Source organism: Belonocnema kinseyi, chromosome 4 (assembly GCF_010883055.1).
Source record: "Belonocnema kinseyi isolate 2016_QV_RU_SX_M_011 chromosome 4, B_treatae_v1, whole genome shotgun sequence".
Taxonomy (NCBI): Eukaryota; Metazoa; Arthropoda; class Insecta; order Hymenoptera; family Cynipidae; genus Belonocnema; species Belonocnema kinseyi.
In genome coordinates, this window is record NC_046660.1 from 11012249 (window position 1) to 11034095 (window position 21847).

Genomic DNA, 21847 nt, shown 5'->3' on the forward strand with positions numbered 1-21847 from the left:
AATCTTTTCGAGGTTAAAATTCAAGCATTGCACGAAAAATTCGTCTTTTTATGTAAAAAAAATTATTTTCGATTGAAAATATACTTGTTGAGTTGAAAATTAACATTTTTCTTGACAATAATTGAACTAGTTTGCAGATCATTCGTCTTTATACCATGCAAATTTAATGATTCTGCTAAATAATTTTTTTCTCGGTTGAATTCAACTGTTTTTCATTTAAAATTCAAATTTTGTAGTGCGGGAATATCAACTATTAACATGTTTTATTGATAATTAAGGTCTTTAACTGAAAATATAATGATTTCATTGTTGGTTGAGAATTCAACTTTCCTGGGTAAAAATTTAATTATTCAAATGAAAATTTATGCGCTTTGTTGAAAAGTGGTCTCTTTAATAAAAAGTTAATTTTTTTTTTGAAAATGTAACTGGTTAAACATTTAACACAACTGTAAGTAGTTATTCTTTTTGACTTGAAAATTCAACGATTTTGTTGAAAATTATATTTTTTTTTAAATCAACTGTTTTTTATTTGAAATTAAAATCTTTTTTGGTAAAAAATATCAACGTTTACATGTTACACTGATAATATTTTGTAAAAAATACTCTTTTTGGTTGATGATTCAATGGGTGGAAAATTCATTTTTTTAATTCAATCATTGTTGTGAAAAATTCAATTATTTGGTTAAAAATTCAACTGTTTGGTGAAAAATACTCTTTTTTTCAAGGATTCAATTGGTTGAAAATTCTTCTTTTTTGTTATTAAAAATTAATATTTTAAACTAGAATATTAACTATTCCGTTTCTGATTGAATATTAATCTCTTTTAGTTGAAAATTCACTATTTGCTTGAATATACACCTTTTTAGTTTTAAAAGTCAACTTGGGTAGGAAATTGGTCTTTTTGGTTGAATATTCATATATTTGGTTAAGGATTCAACTTTTTTGTTAAGAAATAGTCTTTTTTGTTGAATTTATCTGATTGAAAATTAATGTATTCTGTTGAAACGTCATCTTTTTTGTTGAAGATTGGACTAGAGTGAAAATCTTCAATAGCCCTTTCTTCTATAGCCTTTCCGAGAATTGACGCCGCGCCGCATGTAGGTGTAACAGGTGCTGCGCGGGGTGCGCGGAATCTCCGGCTGTCACTTAGGCGAGCATTCAGGCGTAAACAAACAAATGCGAAGGAGGCTATAATGAGTTAGTTGCCACCCACCATCCGCTCCGAAATCGGGGCTATAGAAGAGTTTTACTGTATTTCGTAAAAAATACTTTTCTTTGCTTCAGAATATAACTCGTTGAAAAGTAATATTTTAAACTGAAATGTTAAGGATTCCATTTTTCTTTTCAAAATGGATTTCTTTTAGTTAAAAATTCAACTATTGGGTCGAAAACTCATCTTTTACGCTTTAAAAGACTTCTTGGGTGCAAAATTAATCTTCTTTGCTAAAAATTCATCTATTTAGTTGAGGATTCAAGAATTTTGTTGGAAATTAGTCTTTTTTTTATTAATATGGTTAAATATTTATTTTTGTTGGAATGTAATTTTTTCAACTGAATTTTCTCTATTCTATTTCTGGTTGGAAACTTATTATCTTTAGTTGAAAATTCAACTTTTTTTAAAATTTATTTGTTTGGTAGAAAATTGAACTATTTGGTTAAAAATTCAACTACATTGTTGAAAGTTTACTTATTTTGTCAAAAATTCAACTATTTTATTAAAGTTAACTTGCATGGTAGAAAATTCATCTTTCTTGTTTGAAAATTAACTCTTTAAACTCTTTAGAAACTTGAAAAAACGAAGAATAATCGTGAAATCTGTAATGCCGTTTATGGACGGCCCAAACGTGGATATAAAAAAACTGTGCATGTGCAAAAAGTAAATAATCGTAAGGCTTCAGATAATAACTGCAAGGGGTACCACTATTATCTTCACCGTAAGTTAGGCTTAACGCTAGTGAAAGAATTGTAATTTGAGTCAGGAATAGCACATAGAAAAAACGGCAATAAAAAATACTTGGGCTAGGGTGCAGAAGAGGAGGGTAAAAATAAAAAAAAGGTGGTACAGGATAATGACAATTTATAACGATCAGGGTATCAAAATGACAAGAAAAAAGGAAGTTAAATATAGAGAGGAGGAAAAAGTGATTCTAATAATAGGAGGGGAGAACGCAACAGTGTGAAAGAATCCCTGTATACTTGGATGAAGTGTATAACGCGAGAAATTTCATAGAATATATATTAGCTGCGCAGAGGCTTACTAACAAAGGAAATCAGCATAGAGGGTGCAAAAGTATACGAAAAATGAAGACGGAAGCTAGAGAGGATTCGGATCACTAACCGAAAGGGGTGTGGCTAAAAAGTAGAATCATACAGAAAAAGAGATAAAGTTGGAGAGAGGTAATAGAGAAAGAAGTGTTAAAGGAAGAATCCAGGAAGGAGTGTATGGAAAGGACAGAAAAACTAGAATTTGAGAAGCTCGAGTTATAAGAGGTGTGGGAGAAATTGGCAGAAAAGGTTAAGGAGGCTAGGAAAGTTAAAAAGTTTTAGATTAGAAAGGTAAAGGGTGAAAACTAGACAAGGCACGTGGGACACTGATTGCAAGAAAAAGAATGTTAAAAAATTGTAGAAGAACTTGGGAAAAAGAACAGCAGATATGTTAAGGATGTCGAGAGTAGGTAGGAGTATCGAGAATAATCTATAGAAAAGCGGAAAGAAAAAAAAAGATAAAGTTAGAGATAGGTAATAGAGAAAGAAGTATTAAGGGAAGAATCAAGGAAAGAGTTGATAGAAAGGACCAAAAATTATAATTCTAGAAGGTCGGGTTATTAGATTTGCGAGAGGAACTTAGTCGAAAGGTGAAGGAGGCTAAGAAAGTTAAAAAGCTTAAGATAAGTAAGGTAAACGGTAAAAACTAGACAAGACAGGTAGGACACTGATTGCTAGAAAAAACATGTTAAAAAAGTATATAAGGACTGGGGAAAAAGAACAGAAGATAGGTTAAGGATGTCGAGAGTAGGTAACAGTACAGAGAATTGGGTAAGTTAAAAGAGGAAAGAAAGAAAAACTAATAGAGTAATTGAGGGAAGGGAGTGGAATAAGGGAGAGTTAGTTGTAGGCAGGAGAAAGGAAGGAAACTAGGGAAAGGAAAGTGAAGGAGGGTTGGATACGGAATGGAAGGTGAAGCATGGTAGTTTATTAATAAAATTGGAAATCAAATTTGGAACCAAATTAGGGAGCACCATATTCTATATAGACCAAAAGTCAGACTTACACTTGAAACTTAAAAAAATACTTGCAGCTAATAAGAATTTTGTCTTCGCTTGTTTCAGGTGTTGATAAGAATATTTCGAGATGGACTCTATTGACTACGAGTCATATTTCGCAACTTGTGTTGGGACGTTGAATAACTGGCAAGACATCTGGCGTGGATAGAAGATGAATATTTACCAAAAAACTTTAGAAGGTGATTTTTTATAAACTACTTAAACGATGGACAAGTTTTTCGAGTAACTTGGATGAAAAACAGAAAAAGACCAAAACTCAATGATGAATACTTCTTACCTTCTGGGGGAAGATGAAGATTGGGGTCAACGATATTACTTTACTTATTATAGTGAGTTCGGTGACAGAAAAGGTGCCAGCGGAATAGAGGTGAGTAAATAGAAGCTCAAAATATTCATCTTTCAAAAATTATCAAAATCATAATTTATTTTGACTTCAACGAATAAAATTTTTTCTTACAAAATAGCTCGACTTTCAACCAAGCAGTTGAATGTTCAGCCAAACGTATGAATTTTCAATGAATAATTTAAGATTTGAATTTTCAACCTAAGTGATAATTTTTCAGTAAAAAATGTATTAATTAAATTTTCATAAATGAACATTAATTTTTATCTCAAAAAATGATGAACTGATGAAATTAATTTTTAACAAACTGATTCCACTTTCAAGAATTAATCATTTTCTACCAAAACAGAAGAATTTACAACAAAATAGATCAATTTTTAATCCAATTGTTCAATTTTAAACTATAAATGAACAATTTTCATTAAAAACTAGAACAGTTAAATTTTTAATCTAAAGTATTAATTTTCAACCAAAAAATAATTTTTAACAAAATAGTTCCATCTTTATATAACAAAATTAATGTTTAACAAAGTAGTTCAACAGTTTATCTATGTGAAGAATTATTACTTGATTTGTAAAAGGAAAATTTTGAATCCCTTTTCCAAATTTGAAATCTTTCGAATCTTTAAACAAATGTAGAAATCAATCAGGCAGACACCCTGAGAACTATAATTCTTTTGTTAATTCCTTGTTCCGGATCTAATTAATAATTTTCTTCGAAAACTCTCTAATATAATTCGGAATTACACTTCATTATACTTCCTTTTTTAATTCAAGCATAACTAACATTTATAATTCAGTAAAAATTCAGAACTACAATAATTCTTTCTAAAAATTTCCGTCTCAAATTCAGAATTACAGATTTGAAAAGCATTTTCTTTCCGACAATACATAATTTATGCCGGACAAACTTTAAAAAACTGTAATCGACAAATTTGGCACTTACGCCCGTATGCAGTGTGGCCCTTAATTTGTTTTTAAAATAATTAATACAATTTTTTATATTTTTATTTTTTAATCGTAAAGCTTTCTCTCCTTGATGAAATATTCATTTCAGTATAAACAAATGAAGAAATCCCGGTTACTGAATCAAATTTCCGAGTTTTCACCAGTAAACAAAATTCCCGGACCTTTTGGGAGTTTCCCGGTGTCCTAATTTTTTTAGGAATAAGTTTCCCCTTTTTGCAATTAGTTTCTTGTTCAAATGGACTTGTTTCTTTTTTTCAGATAAGCGGAGCCCCAAAGAAGCTCTGAAAAACTTTTATCTCTAAGTATTGAGTTCCTTTTTCTATCAAGCCATTACTATTTCTCATCAAAAACTGTACACATAAAAATTGACAATAGTTTTCGAACTCATTGAGATTTTTATTTTTAATCTTCAATCCTTAAAAACCTTAAAAACTTTAGAAAGTTAAAAATTTTTGTGAAGTTTTTGAAGTCCTTGTGAATATATTGAAATGTTTTGAAAATTTGTTTAATCTTTGTGTAATTTTTTGAAATCATTCGCATTTCTTGAATTATTTTTAAATCTTTGAAATTTCTTAAATTTTTTGAAACTGTGATTGAAGCATTTAAATCTTTTAAAGTCCTTTGAAATCTTTGAAATCTTCGAAATCTTTGCATTTTTTGTGTAATATTTGTGAAATCATTGAAACCTTTGTGAAATTATTCACGCCTTTGTTAAGTTTTACGAAAACTTTGTAAAATCGTTAAAAAATTGTTGAAGGTTGTTTAAATCTTCGTAATTTTAGTGAAATTGATGTAATCTTTTGAAATCTTTGTGAAGTATTTGAAATCTTTTGATGATTTTTAAAATCTGATATCTTTTGAAATTTTTGTGAAATCTTAGTGTGATCATTAAAATCTTTAAGAAATAATTGAAATCTTTGTGAAATTTTTTGTCTTATTTCTAAAATCTTCGATAATTGTTTGAAAAATCTTTGTGAAATCATTGAAATCTTGAAGAAATCATTGAAAACTTCATGATCTGATTTCAAATATTTTAGAAGATCTTTGGAAAGAAAAAAAAATGTTAGTGTAATTTTAAATCTTTGAAAACTTAGTGAAATCCTTGTGAAAATTCTGAAATCTTTCGATAATTTTCGAAGTCTTTTGAAGTTTTTGTGAAATCTTTGTGTGATCATTAAAATTTTTAAGAAATTATTGAAATTTTTCGTCTTCTTTCTAAAATCTTTGTGAAATCATTGAAATCTTTAAGAACTCAATGAAAACTTCATGACATTTTTTCAAATATTTTAGAAGGTCATTTGAAATAAAAAATACAAAATATTGTAATTTTAAATCTTCGAACGTTTTGAGAAATCTTTGAAACCTTTGTGAAATATTTGAAATATTTAGAAAATTTCCGAAATCTTTGAAATGTTTGTGAAATCTTTGTGAAATCATTGAACCTTCTTGTTATCCACGACCTTGGCGGCGCAATTTCAATCGGCCATCCTACTCTTTTTCGATTCGAATTCGCTGAAAAGCCGGAAAGGGAACTTCCACCATGTGATTTAGCGTTACTTCTTTGTCTTCGAGAAACTCACAATTATCGAGCATTATCAACCCCAGGTGAGCTTTCGGATTTTTAGCCAGGATCTTGTAGATCCTCGCTCTTTCCGAAATGTTCTTCGATTCCTCGGAGAAGCCCCTCCAAGCCTCCTATTTGTACATTCTTTTACATTGAAATCCTTCAAAAGCCCTCCCTTCTATAGCCCTTTCGAGAATTTAGCGCTATAGAAGAGTTTCACTGTATTTTTATTTTATTCATACTGGACCGTCTTATAGATGTCCCAGTCTAAAGGCAATTTAGTTCTGTTTGCCCTGTTGCACAACTCTCTTGTCTTTATACGGAATTTTTCCAGGTGGCTGTTCCACCATTCTGGTCTTTTCCTACACTTAATTATACTTGTAAGGCAATTGTTCTCATGTGATGTACTCAGAGTCCGTCGTAGAAAATCCGCGGTATGCTCTAACTCATCTAGGGTACCTTAGCTAATGCGGAATCCTCTAAGCCTGCCTTTGAGTTCCTCTAGAAACCCGGTGGTCTGAAAGATCAGAAACCCCAGAAATACACTTTGGGACTCTCAAAGTTCAGAAACCCCAGATTGGGGACTCTCAAAAATCAAAAACCCCAGAAATACACTTTGGAACTCTATATGGGTCTCAAAGTTTATTTATGGGGTTTCTGATCCTCGAAACTACCAGTTTTCCTATGATTAACCGGAACAAAATATATTTGTGGTCCGAGAGAGACTCCTCATCGGAAACTCTCCATCCCACTACCTTGCTCCTCAGTTCATCCGAGCATAGAGTCAAATCGAGAACCTCACTCCTGTTTTTAATCTGGAATGTGGGAGTATCATCCCGATTCAGAATCTCCAGCTCAGTGCCCGCTAGGTATTCGATTAAATAAATCTCTCCCTCTCATTGAAGCTAGTCTTCCCCCACACAGTCTGGAAACACCCTAGAAATTTTTTGAAATCTTTGTAGAATCATTGCGGAATCTTTGAAATCTTTGTGAAATCTTTCGAAGTAGCTTAGTTTAGTTTATTTACAATAAACAACTTTCGAACTTAAGATTATTATTAGATTATTTTTTAAATCTTTTGAAATCTTTGTACGAGGTGTGTTCAAAAAATAAGGTGACTTTATCGTTTTCTCAAAGCCAACGCTTTTTCCAATCATCGAAACACTTCTGATAATCATTTTGTGGTATAGCCTTGAGTTCTTTCAGCGATGCAGTTTTTATCTCCTCAATCGTTGAAAATCGATGTCCTTTCATGGGTCTCTTCAGTTTTGGGAAATGAAAAAAGTGACTGGGGGCCAAATCCGGTGAATGTGGAGGCTGAGGCATGACTGTGGTGCTGTTTTTGGTCAGAAAATCTTTCACAAGCAACGATGAATGAGCAGGTGCATTATCGTGATGCAAAAGCCACGAATTGTTTTTCCAAAGTTCCGGACGTTTTTTGCGTATCGCCTCTCGCAAACAGCGCATAATTTAAAGGTATTACTCCTTATTGACCGTACGACCTTGTGGTAAGAATTCCTGATGCACTACGCCACGGTAATCAAAGAAGACAGTGAGAAAAACTTTCACATTTGACCGAACTGGACGTGCGATTTTTATCAAAAATTAAGCAGTTTTGGAAAAAATTTCGCTGACACACGTCTCATGCCCAAAACGTCCGAAAAGATAGCATGGCATGAGCCAACCGATATGCCAACATCTTCAGCAACTTCTCTGATGGTAATTCGGCGTTTTTTCAACACCATTTCTTCTACTGCTTGAACGTTTTCATCTGTTGTTGACGTGCTGAGACGTCCAGGGCGAGGTTCGTCTTCTACATACTCTCGGCCTTCTTGGAACAATTTGTACCAATTATACACATTTTTCTTACTCAGAATAGACTCACCGTATGCAACTGTCAACATTTCAAGAGTTTTAGAGCACTGGATTCCATTTTTCACACAAAATTTAATGCAAACTCTTTGCTCCATTTTTTTCGAAAGAAGAAAATCGCCGAGCACACCAAACCCTTCTAATCTTTTACGCCTCTGCCAGAAAAACAACACGAGCTATATAGTCAAAACTGTGAACATATGATCTTGACGAGTGTACCAACATAAAAAAACAAAAAATTTAAAACTAGAATGTACGTAGCCCGCGAAAATTGAAAAGTCGCCTTACTTTTTGAATACATCTCGTATATAATCTTCTAAAATAGTTTTGTTTAATTTATTTAACATTTACACTTATTGCATATTATATTATTCTTAAATTATTATAGAAATATTTTTAATCTTTTGAAATCTTTGTCAAGGCATCTGCCTGATCGGGAAATTCGGAACACTACGAAATTACCGAGAAGTTATTGCGATTCAGTGAACTGGATTTTTCTCTCGAATTCGACGTACTACCATGAAAATTCAAACAAGTTATCATACATTTTATTGCTCTAATTCTGAACTGCAACAGGAAATTTGTAAAAAAAATCATAATTTTCACTTTTAATATCAGGGAATTTTCGCAAAAAAATTATTATTCTAGTTTGGAATATCGCTTTTTGTAAAAGAATTATACTTTTTATTTCAGAACATATACTGAAAAAAAATTTGCACTAATTTCCTTGGCTGATTTTACTTGAAAGAATCAAGTATTTTCTTTTTACAAGGGACCGATTTTCTTGAATCAAGAAAATAATAGAATCAGGACAACTATTTGAATCAAGAATATATTTACTCTAAGCAAAAAAATATTGAGTTAATTTGTTTCATTATACTTATTTGCGTGAAGTTTAATAAAATATTTAATTAAAAATATTATATTCTCATGATAAGTAACTAAAACTCTAACAAAATTCTTGATCCAAGTAAATTCATATACTTATTTTGACTACTATTTTAATTGAAACAATGTTCATGTCCTTGAGACGAGAAAATGAAAATATTCAGCGAAGAAATAATTTCTCTTAATATAATGCTTGAATATTTTCCTTCAAATAATTATTTATTTGAAGCGAATGTCAGATTTACTTTGAAGATACCTATGTCATCGAAATAGAATCACACATCAGTCTTTTCAATACTAAAACTGTAGACTTAATACAATAGACATCGCACACATATTATGAAAATTAATATATTGGTCTAAATTAATTTACTTCTTACTGCAAAAGTGTCTAATTAAGTTGACATGATATGAAGTTGGTTCTCTTCGCCGCTAACAATTATTTTGAAATTCAATAATATTTATAAAATTCAAAAAATTCGTGCACATAATCAATTTTATTTATGTAAATGTTGATAGGAATTTGTAGCTTTGATCAACTACAAACTATACGCTGACACACAAATCAAATCACTCATAAAACTATTTAAAAAATTATAAGTTTATTGCGTCGGCAAGTTTCTGTGGGTAAGAATTTAAAATTTTGAAATTAATTTTAAAAAAGTGTTATTAATTTTGAAATAATTATGCAAGAATCAAAAGTAATTTCATCCCTAAAATTATTAAAAGGTTATAAATGTACTGGGTCTATAATTTTTTTCGCCAATTATTTGTATGTATTAATCTACTTAAAATTAATCATTTCGAATTTTTTTAACCGTGTAACATTTTTGTAAATAATAAAAAATAAATATATTTCATGACATGAAAGAATAATTAAAAAATTGACCATTAGAATTTTTCAAATAAAAGAATTGAGAATACAAGGAGGAAGCAAATAAATATTTTCCATGCGATCACCGTGAGATCCTATCACTTTTAACCTGCAAGTTCTTGCACCAAACGTTTCTTTACAGAATTCTTTTTTCTTCTGATTTCGAAGTATTTTATACTTGAAATAAAAACAAAATATCGAGCACTTTTGTAAGTGGGTAATATTTAAACTAGCGATCAATTATTTTTTTACATATTTTAAATTATTTTTGTTTGGAATTTTTATTTTTAATTAAAAATTTAATTAAAAAGTACTATGAAAGAATTAAATAAATCGAAAACTGTGTGTTTTACAGAGGTTTTTAAAAATCAGAAAATATTTATTTGTCACTGATGTTATTAAAGCGATTTTCAACTCAAAAGTTATACATTTTTTAAAAGCTTTAAATCATTTTTCAGCGGATTACATTTTTAAAGAAAAAAGTATTGTAAAATAAGTCAAGTTCAATTATTTTTGCATATTTTAAATTGTTTTAGGAAAGCAATTCCATTTTCAAATCTTAAACAATGTATGATCAAAGCATTCGATAAATTTAAAACTTTGTGGTTTATGTAAATTTTCGTATAGCAGAACATTATTTTTTTTCATTGATGTTATTAAAGAATTTTTGTACATGCAACTTTTCTTTATTATTGATTACCTTTGGGTCGTTTCTAGGCGTTTTAAATATTTAGAAATAACAAGTGTTAAGTCCCTTGTTAAATAAGTGAAACTTACTTCGCTTTTTCACATATTTTATATGATTGTTTAAGAAATTTTATTTTTCATTAAAAATTGAGTAAGAGAGTATTATATACAATAAAAGAGTTGGATAAATTGAAAACTGCGCATTTTATGGAGAATGTTTGTTTATTGTTTATTTCCTTTAGATACTTTAAAACATTTTTAAATATATTAAGAAAAAAAAGTATAGAGCCTTTTCTAAAATAAGTAAAATTCAATTATAAAATTTTTATAAATAAAAAATGGTATATTAAAGTCTCTCGAAAATTTTCAAGTATCATCAGAAAGATGTTTTCTTAAAAGAAACATTGAGTTCCACAAGGTTTAGTTTGAAGATGGTTGAGGCTCACAATACGACTTCGTACGACACTGCCTTGAAATTCTTACTCGAGATTTTGTCACCGAGATCCAAGTGCTTCGATAGCGAAGTCGGTAGAGCGCGCGGTTAGGACATGGTTAGGACAAGTTGGCTGAGTAAGAACACTCGGCCAACTTCAGTCCCTTACTTTTGTTGAACAAATCTTTAGTTTTCTATCGACCCTGATGTAGACTTCAAAAATTGTAAACAAACACTATTTGGTATAAACTAACCAAAGTGCAGACTGTGTATTCAGTAAGTGTAGGTGAGTGATTTTTGGATTTAAAATTAGTGGAATAAAGTGAAAATATTTAAAATTGAATACCGCGAGGATTTTTCAATTTATGAAGGACTTTTTTCTGTGAAAATAGACGCAGCCGTCTGACATATAACCTATGTCAAAAAAATATTTGCGTCAAATAAACTTTATCTTTTTTTCAGATAAATTTTATATTTCGTTAGATAAACGTGATGCAACGTTTTTATCATTTTGAAAGATAAAATTTATTCCTCGGGTTTACTGTGATAACAATAATTTCGAAAATAATTTTTTTCCATTGAGAAATAGTTTTCAGTTGAGGCTCATTCTATTGATCCGATCCTACATATTCATATATTAAGAAAATATATTCTTGAAGTGTATCAGAAATGATTTCTTGGAAGTGAACTACGTTCTGCATTTGAATACATCTCTAAATGAAGTCACACAATAAAATTTTAGAATAATAAAATGCGATATTCTATCCCAGAATACATTTTCTCATATTCTATCGTCCCCATTCGTACCTGCGATTGACTTGAATCAAGTAACATTTACTTGATTCAAGAACAATTTTTTTTCAGTGTAGAGTTTGCGTAAAGAATTATAATTTGATTTGTAACATGAAATTTTCAACATGAATCGGGAATTTTGAAAAAGAATTTTAATTCTTATTTAGATTAAGTGAATTTAAACAAAAATCCCTGTTCAAATCCAGAATTGTCATTATGTTCCAAAATTCCCTTTTGCCAATTAGCAACCATCAGTAGAATATATGTTGAATCTCAAATAAAGAATTGACTGGATTTTTTCAAATTATTCAAAGCTGGACCTGGAAAAGCTCGGAAAATGATGGAATTTTGAAAACAGAATTCTGTAGCAACCCTGTATGGTAGAGGAAATAAATCTTAAATAATCTAGATACCTTGCAATAACCCAGAGTCAAAATTAATTTTTCAGTGTCATGTTTTACGTGCTTGTGAATAATGTTTTGTTTGGAAAGAAACCCTCGGAAACTGTTCACCCCTCGGCTATGGAAATAAGAGACAAGCTTTCGGCTTGTTCTCTTGCGGTGATCCTAAAGTAATTGCTTTTTGGTTTCAGGTCTTAGTCCTTGTTGTCACGTTCGTGATTGCAGTGGCCGCTAATTTGGGAATGGCTATATGCGTCCTCAGATACAAGGAAATGAGAACACCAACTAACTTATGCTTGGTGAATCTCGCAGCAGCAGATTTACTCTTTTCCTTGGGGGTTCCTGCTGTCGCCTACACGAGGCTGACGCAGTCCTGGAATTTAGGCGATACAGTCTGCAGATTGCTTCCCTACTCGCAGGTAATCATCTTTTTTCATTTACTATTTTATATATATTTTTTGAAAATAATTTTATATCTTAAGCAGGTCATTCATTTGTGTAAAAAGCTACGCAGGACGTTACTAAATTGTTCTTATTAGTACAAAGTAGAGTCATAACACTTACCGACCTTATATATCCTCCTCTTTCTTTTCTCTCCCTATGCCCCTCCACCACCACCTCCCTCGCCCGCCTTTTCATCTTCCTTTTTCCTGTCCCTTCTTTATCCTCCTTTTCCTCTTCCTCTCCCTCCTCCTCTCCCTCTCACTCTTCCTCACGCTTCTCTATCCTCCTGCTCTTCTTCTCCCTCTCCCTATTCCCCTCCCATCTCCCTCGCTATTCTCCACTTCCTCGACCTTCTCTATCCTCCTCTCCCTATCTCCTCCCCTCTCCCTCTGCCACGCCTTCCTCCTCCTCTTCATCCTCTTCCTCGTTCGCCTCCTCTCCAATCTTCTTCTCATCTATCTCCTCCTCCTACCCATGATTTTCCTTATCTAACTCCTGTTTCTACTCAACACCTTTCTCCTTATCGGTCACCTTATTTTAAAAGAAAAGGAGGAGGATCTCAACACGGTCTCTGAAATACATGTATAAAAGTACGAGAAAAAATTCAATAACATTTTAATAAATCAGTTAATTGTCACCGAACTTGCTACTAAGGAGTTTTTAGGTTCGTTGATGGTGAATTTGGCGTTAAAATTCAAATTTTCAAAATATCGAATCCAATATGGCGTACATTAATTTTAAAAGTTGATCAAATGAGCGGATTTCAATTAAACTGGGTTCTGTGGCGTTTTTGGAGTCGCTTGAAATGAATTTTGGATGAAAAATTAAAAGAGGGGGATCTAGTATGGTGAACCCAAATTTTAAAAAATGTATGCAATTAGCGGACCCATATGGCGACTGAAAATTTTAGAAAGTGTAATAAATTGACCGATTTCAATCAAAATCGATACTAGAGGGATCTTTGGATCGCTCAATACAAATCCGGAATTCATATTCAAATGTTTAAAATAGCGGGTCCAACATAGCGTCCCTATATTTATAAATATTTATGAAATTAACGGATTTTAACAAAACTTGGTACTAGGGAGCTTTTAGGTTCGCCGAATATGAATTTGGTGCAAAATTTTACAATTTAATATGGCCCATCCAATATGATGCCCAAAATGTCAAAAAATGCAATAAATTGGCTGATTTCAATTAAAAGCGTTACTAGAGAGGTCTTTGGGTCGCTGAATGCGCCTTTGGGGTCAAAATTAAAAAATTAAAAATAGCGAACCTTAATTCAAAAAAAGTTATGAGTTTATCCGGTTTCAAAATTTGAGCCAAATCAGTTAATGTTTATCTTCCAAACATGGATCTTGCAATTTCCCATGAGATTTGCATGGGAGAAATATTTCGCAAAAAATAAAAGTGTGCATAACGTTTTCATCTTTATTGGAATCATTCTATCTCCAAAAAAAAAAATTGTATGCAATGCTTAAAATATCTTCATAGTAAAAAACTCAAAATTATGGAAAATCTCGGCCATCTAAATGTAACAAAAAATTTTATTTCTTAGAATTATTAACAGATAGTGACTACAAATTGTGAATAAATTTAATAATTTATTCGCAAGCGAATACAAGATCTCGAAATTAAAAATTTTGAAAAAATAAAAAATGGCGTCTACTTCAGAACAATTTTTAATTTTTTGCAATGCTGATCAATTATTGATTGATTATTAATTAATGATTAATTTTGATTATTCAGCTACCACAAAAATGTTTTACTACGTACATAATAACAGTTAAGAAGAAGCAGGGGTAGATGAGGAGGAAAAGGGGGAGGAGGAAGAGGAGGGGCGGAGGAGGAGGTAGAATTAGCCAGCAGAAGTAGAAGGGAGGGGGAGGAGGTTCAGCCGATAGATGATGAGGAGGAGTAGATAGAAGAAGAGAAGACTGATACTGGAATCCATGTCAGAAATTTGTACTACCAACTGAAAGTAATACCAACTGTCGGTACCTCGCCCTGAAACCGTTGAGCTGTAAAAAATATTAGGAATGTGGATATGTGTAAATGCGTGTATTTCTATGCGTAAATAGACTCTAATTTTAATTTGTGTTTTTTTTGTGTTCCGCTTTTGGTACAGAAAAGAGTTAATAAGAAAATAGAATTAATATCGAACTTTCTGTTAATAAAAAAGGTAAGAATATATAAAAATTAGGGCACAGAAATAGATATCCGTTCCTTCAAATTAAATTACTGACGTGCGATGAGGTTCAGTATTTCTTGAGAAATTATAACAAGGAAGGGCGAACAAAATCGAATCAATTATCATTAAAAGCAAAAATAATTGGTAATGAATAGCGAGGAGAGAAGAGTAGCTTTTTTCGTCCCTGTTATTTGGGTCCCAGAAACTAGGAGTGTGTAGTATACATTTTAATGGACATCCTGAGTATCAGAATCGTATAAATAACTCGAGGTTGCCTGCAAGAAAGGGATTAGTCCTAACGTCTTAACGTTCTTCTTGTGACGGACCTTAATTAATTTTCTTATCATCTCTTTATCTGTACTTTTAACCAAGCAAGATTACATTTTACCAGACGAAATGACTTTTAAAATGAAAAGAAGAAATTTTTAACAAAATAGTTCGGTTCAATTTTCAAGCATGAATTTTCGATCAAACAGTTAAATTTTTAATTAAAAAATATTACGTTCGTACAGAAAAAAAATAATTTTTCACAAAAAATGGAATAGTTTAATTTTAAGTTAAAAAGTTAATTTTCAAAATAAAAAAATTATTTTGAAAGAAATAGTTAAATCTTCAGCCGGAGAGTTTTCAACTGCAAAGACACAAATAAATTTTCGACAAGAAAATATTTTTTAGTCAAGAAAAAAACTTTTTTGAACCAAATTGTTGAATTTTTTACCAAACTCGTATTGCAATAGTTAATATTTCAACAATAACAAAATTAATTGACAATAAGAAACAGTTAAATTCAATAAAAGCAATTATTTTTGATAAAAATTAATCTTTGTTGTAACAAAACAGTTCAACTTTCCAAAAAGTAGTTGAATTTTCAACTAAGAAGATTAAAATTTCTAAAAAAAAAATAATTTTCAAAAAAATACATAAATTTAAAAAAAATGAAAGAGCTAAATTTGCAGTTAAAAAAATAATTTTCCACATAAAAAATTTTAACAAAAAAGTTTAATATTTGCAAGAAGAGATGAATTTTCAAATGAAATAATGAATCGTTAAAGAAAAATAATTATTTTAAACACAAAAGTTTAGCTTTTAACGAAGTAGTGAAATTTTCGAACAAATAATTAAATATTGAACCAAGTAAGATTTTTCAGTCAAGAAAGAAAAAAATTTTCAAGAGCATTATTGAATTATCGAGTCTAAAGTGCCAAACCAAAAAAAACCAAAAGAAATGAATTCTAAACGAAATAGTGGAAATTGCAACCAAAAAAGAATACTTTTTTTAACCAAACAGTTGCACTTTTAAACCAAAGGGATGAAATTTTTACCAAAAGACATGACTTTTCTAATGAAAAAAAAAGAAATTTCAACCAAAAATTATGCATTTTTAAACAAACAAAAAAAGAAGAATTTTCAATCAAATAGTGGAATTTTTTACAAAAAATATCAATTTTTTAAGCAAAATGGAATAGTTGCATTTTTAGTTTAAAAAAAATAATTATCAACAAAAAAATTGAACTGAACATAAAAATTGAACAAAATATTTCAATTTTCAACAAAAACATTTCTTTTTAACCAAACTTGTAGAATTTTCAAACTTAAAATATGAATTTTCAACACAGATGCTAATTATCAACCAGTTCAATTCTTTCAAGTAAGACGAATTTTCTACAAAACAATTTAATTTTCATCTAAAGGAATGAAGTTTTAACAAAAAATAAATAAATTGTCTGCAAAAAATATTAATTATCTACAAAAAGTCGCAAAAGGTAGATTTTTCAATTAAAGACATGATTTTTCTTTAAAGAAAACGAATTTTAAGAAAAATTTTCAAGAAAATAGTTGAATACTCAAACAGAAGAGAATTATGTTCAACTAACCAGTTGCATTCTTAAACAAAAGAGATTAAATTTCTACCCAAAAAAAACATTAATTTTCAAACAGTAGCAAACGAATTTTCAAAAAAAAATAATTATTGCAACATTCAACAAAGTAGTTAAATTTTTAACCAAGAAAATTAATTTTTTATAAAAAAGCAAATCTTTAACAAAAGACATAAGATTTGCAATCAAATAGTTTAATTTTTAACTCAAAATATCAGTTTTCCCCAAAAAAGGAATAGTTAAATTTGAAGTAAAAACAATTAATTTGTACTTTTAAAAAAATTGTTCAATTTTCAACCAGAAAGGAGTTTTTAATTAATATGTTGAATCCCCAAAACAAAAAATGAATTTTCCGCCAAGAAAGATTTTTCATTCAATCAGCTAGTTTAATTTTCTATAGGAAAAGATAAATTCTCAACAAAATATATAATACTTGATGTCAATAAAAAAAAATCAATTTTTTATAAAAAGACAGTTGAATTAAGTCAAGAAAGATGCAGAACAAAATAAATTGTTAACAAAGAAGTTTAACTTTTAACCAATTAGTGAAATTTTCAACAAAAGATTTAACTTTTCAACCAACAAAGATTTTTCAGTCAAGAAAGAAAAAAAATTTCAACTGAATTGTTAAATTATCAACCTCAAAATATTAATTCAAATTTAAATAAAAATGTAAATGACTTCTCAAAAAAAAATTCTTCTGAATTTGATTCAAACCATGTAAACGAGAAAACCATCAAAGTCTAGAAAATATTTTGCTCACGAATGGAATAGTTTAAAATTTCCGTAAAATGAGATGCAGTTGGATATGCTTACAGTGAAATATACATATAACTGAATCCCAAGTATTATGATTTAAAGAGAGAAAAGCAGAAAACTTGTTTTCGTATTTTTACTCTACTTTTCTTTTCTTTTCTATGATTCTATAATATAAGATGTCTTATTTTGATAATCTTTCCCCTTTTTAAAGAATTCCTCTTTTTCTCCTGTTTGTCCAAAATTTGTTTTTCGTTTTAGCCTGTTTTGTAGTGAATTCATCTTTTTATTTGAAAATAAAACTACTTGGTTGAAAGACTCTCTTTTTTACTTGAAAGTTCATCTATTGGATTTTTCATCTTAAATAACAACTGATCTAATAGAACCCAATAAGAAAATTTAAAATGCGTTTCTTCCTTTCAGTTGATGGCTAATCTTATAATAGAAATTTTTACTATTCGATTTTAGTTAAAAATTGATCTTTTTTATAAACGATTCGTCTATTATATTTTTCATATAGAATTCATTTTTTTCTTTTTTTAAAGTCAAGTACTACTTGGTAGAAAGTTAAACTGATTTGGTTAAAAAATCATATTATCAGATGAAGATTCAAATATTTTGTAAACATTTGTTTTTCATTAATTTTTTTTTAAAAATGATCGTTTTTCATAAAAAATTCGACTATCAAAATTTTCATTTAGAATTCATCTTCTTTGCGTAAAAATTCTACTACATACTCCGTATAAAGTGGAAATGCTTGATTAAATTTGGTTTAAGATGAAGATTTGACTCTTTTACTAAAAATTAGTTGTTTAAAAAAAGTTGAAAACAATTTTTTTAATTTAAAATTCATTTTTTAATTAAAAATTTATCTAATCTATTTTTGGTTGAAAATTTATAGTTTTTAGTTTAAAATTAATTTTTTTGTTGAAAATTCATATTTTTCGGTTGAAAATTCAATTGCTTTGTACACAAAATTCAATCTTTTTTAGTTACAAATGAAATAACTGTTTGGTTTAACGTTCAGCTCATTTGTAAAATTTATATTTTGTCATTCAAGATTCATTGTTGTACTTAAAAATTTATCACTTTGGTTAAAACATTCAGCAATTTTGTTGAAAATTTGACTTTTTATTTGAAAATTAATCTTATTGGTTAAAAATTTCTTTTTTTTAAATTAAAAAATCATCTACAGAATGTTTTAGTTAAATGCAAACTGAATTAATATAAACCAATAAGAACATTCAAAATTCATTTTTTCTTTTTGGCCGAAAGTTAATTTAGTAGCTGGAAATTGAACTATTCCATTTTTAGCTAATCATTGATCTCTTTTTTCGAAAATTCGACTATTGAACTTTCCATTTAGAATTCATCAAGTAATTTTTCAATTCAATTAAATTATTAAAAATAATTTACCTCAATTTTAGTTTCAATTAATATTTATATAATTTTAAATAAATCAATTAAATAATTATAAAATTTAAGCCGACATTAAATAATAAAACTTTAGTTTTATTCAAAAATAAATTTGTACTTAAGAACTACTTGGTAGAAAGTTAAAATACTTTTCAAAAAATAATTTTATTAGTTAAATATTTAACTATTTTGTTTAAATTTTGTTTTATTTTTCGCTTAACATAATTTTGTTTATTTAAAATTTACGTATACCATTTTTATTTAAAGATTTACTATTTTTAGTTGAAAATGCATCTATTTGTTGTTGTTTTTTCGACTTAAATGCGAACTTGATTAACAGAACCCAAAATTATTTTTTCTTCTTGGTTGAAAGTTAATTTTACTAACTGAAACTTTAAATATTCCATTTTTAGTTGGAAATTGATCACGTTGTAGAGAATTCTTCTTTTTAATTTATACATTTTTTATTTTTTTATAATTTCAATATTTTTTATTTACAAATGCAACTGTTTGATTGATAATTAATTTTATTTGCTGTTGTTGAAAAGTCCACTATTTGGTTGAAGATGCAACCATTTGCTTCAAAAATCAACTGTTTTGTTGACAAATTAATTATTTGATTGAAAATTCGTTCTTTTGCCTTAAACATTCAACTATTTGATTAAAACTAAAACTTGGGATTTGGAGACTAAGAATATGAGTCTAACATAAGAATAATAATGAGAATTAACAATTAAAAAAGGACAATTAATTAAAAAATTATTAAATAATCAAAGAATTTTAATAATATGAATAAATTATTAAGTTTGCGAGTAAAAGTAATAGGACCGATGAACAAAGCCTCTTTTTCATTTTTATAAGAAATCCTTTGTGGGTTTTAAGAAATGTGAGTGCTTGGAAAGATGACGAAAAAGGAACATTGTGAGATTGGAGGTGAAATAAAAATGAGAATCTCGTGTCTAGAATTCGCTCACGGGTCGGAATTTGAGAGCAGCCTTGTGGAAAATGCAACATTTCAAAAAAGAATATGATATCAAAGAGAACATCAGACTCTACATCGATCCACCGTTCACAATTATACATATACACATATATATAAAAAATAGATTTTTTTGCAAAATGCAATTTTTCGTCTGAAAACACAATTATTTTTTTATTAAATTTCTAGTAGGAGTTTTTTGAAAAGAATATAAACAAGTTTACGTTTCCCGAGGCACCCATTTTTTAATTCTGCTTTGAAAATAATGTAAGAATATTCGATTTCGAATAATTAAAACATAATGATTGCTTGTTATTAAAAAAATAAATGATTGAAGTTAAATTAAATGATATCGATCTCGCACTGAACAGATTTATGGTTCAAAAAGTTTCAAATAAAAAATTATCAATGAAATTAACATAGAGTTTGAAACACCAAAGTTTGCGATACATACAATTTTTAATTTATTTAATTGACAAAAGTTAAAGAAATTTTAGGGGAAAAAATGAAAACTTGGCGACATTTTATCTTTTTGTTTTAATGATAATAATCTCGCTAAGTTTTCATTTTTCCCCTTTTAATAAATTCCCAAAATTTCTGTTTTCAATTTCGTAAATTTAAAAATTTATATATCTTTCAGAGTTACTTGGCCCAGTTGGATATTTCATCAACTATGTTCTAAATTATTTTTCAATTAAAATTTGTATTAAAGAAAATACTTGTTCCAAAAGTAATAAAAATATTTAATATTCAACACAAATATTATTATATGGTAATATAATTATATTATATTATTGATAATTTATATATACAATTTTTAGACGAATTGGTTTAATATTGCAGGATACAGGTTGATGTAACTACTGAAAATGGGAATTTTGAGAATAAGAATTAAAACAACTTAAAAAATAATGAATGGATTATAATTTTCTGATTATATTGTAATGAAGCTTCATCCAGACAATTTATGTTTAAATTTTGAGATAAATCGATTGAATATTGTAAACTACAGGTTGATTCTTCCTCTGAAAATTAAAATTTTGTACAAAAAAGTGAAAAAACTTTATAAATAATTCATGTATCAACATTTTCTACAAAAATAACTCTGGAGTAGTATTTAGTCAGTTTATTCTAAAATTCTTAGACAAATTATTTGAATATGGTAGACTATAGATTCATTGAACTGCTAAAAGATCGAGTTTTCAGCATAAAAACTAAAATAACTCTTAAAATAATTAATCGAAATTTCCTAAAAAAGCAGTGGCGCATTATGTAGCCAAGCCAACCTAAAATTTTATGACGAATCGGTTCAATATTGTAGGATCAAGGTCGACTAAATTGTTTCGAATTTTGAACAGAAAAAGTAAAATAGCTCTCGAAATAATTAAAGAATCGAAATTTCCTCAAAAATAGCACTGGAATATTATCCTTTCATTTTTAGATGAAACGGTCGACTGAACTGTTAATAAATCGAATTTCGGGTATGAAAAGTTAAATAACACTTAAAATAATTAATTAACCACGATTTTCTCGAATAAGGCATGGTACTTTAACTAATAAATTTTTCCTAAAACTTTTAGAATAATCGGTTGAATATTGTAGGCTACAGGTTGACTGAACTGCTAAGAAATCGATTATTGGGCCTAGAAAATGAAATAACTTCAAACATAATTAATGAATCAACATTTTCTGAAAAATAGCACTGGAAAATAATCTAGACGATTTATTTTAAAATTTTCAGATGAATCGGTTAAATATTGTAGGCTGCAGGTCAAATGAATGATCAAAAATCTAATTTTTGACATAAAAGGTGAAATAACTCTATAGTTAATTAATTAATCGAAATTTCCTGGAAATTAGGACTGGAGCTTCATATCTGGTCATTTTATCTTAATATCTTTAGACAAATTTCTTCAATGTTGTACCATAAAGGTCGACTAAACTGCAAAATATCGAATTTGTGACATAAAAAGTAAAATTATTCCAGAGTTTTCAGATGAATCGGTTGAATATTGTAGGCTACTTATTTGCAATTAATTAAATATTGTAGGCTACTGTAGGTCGACTTAACTGTTAA

At 28.9% G+C, this 21847-nt stretch overlaps 2 protein-coding genes across 2 annotated transcripts in view; one reads left to right on the plus strand and one right to left on the minus strand.

Moving 5' to 3' along the window:
* The window catches only part of LOC117171956 (free fatty acid receptor 4-like), an 81515-nt gene that overhangs the window by 51922 nt on the left and 7746 nt on the right, over positions 1–21847 (plus strand). The window contains exons 2-3 of the mRNA XM_033359644.1: positions 3330–3651; positions 12299–12526. Of these exons, the coding sequence (XP_033215535.1) occupies positions 3544–3651; positions 12299–12526 (336 nt within the window). The 5' untranslated portion in view covers positions 3330–3543. The remainder of the gene's footprint in view (positions 1–3329; positions 3652–12298; positions 12527–21847) is intronic.
* The window catches only part of LOC117171955, a 35717-nt gene continuing 28204 nt past the window's right edge, over positions 14335–21847 (minus strand). Inside the window, exon 3 of the mRNA XM_033359643.1 lies at positions 14335–14572. The gene's annotated coding sequence lies outside the window, so the exon portion shown is untranslated. The remainder of the gene's footprint in view (positions 14573–21847) is intronic.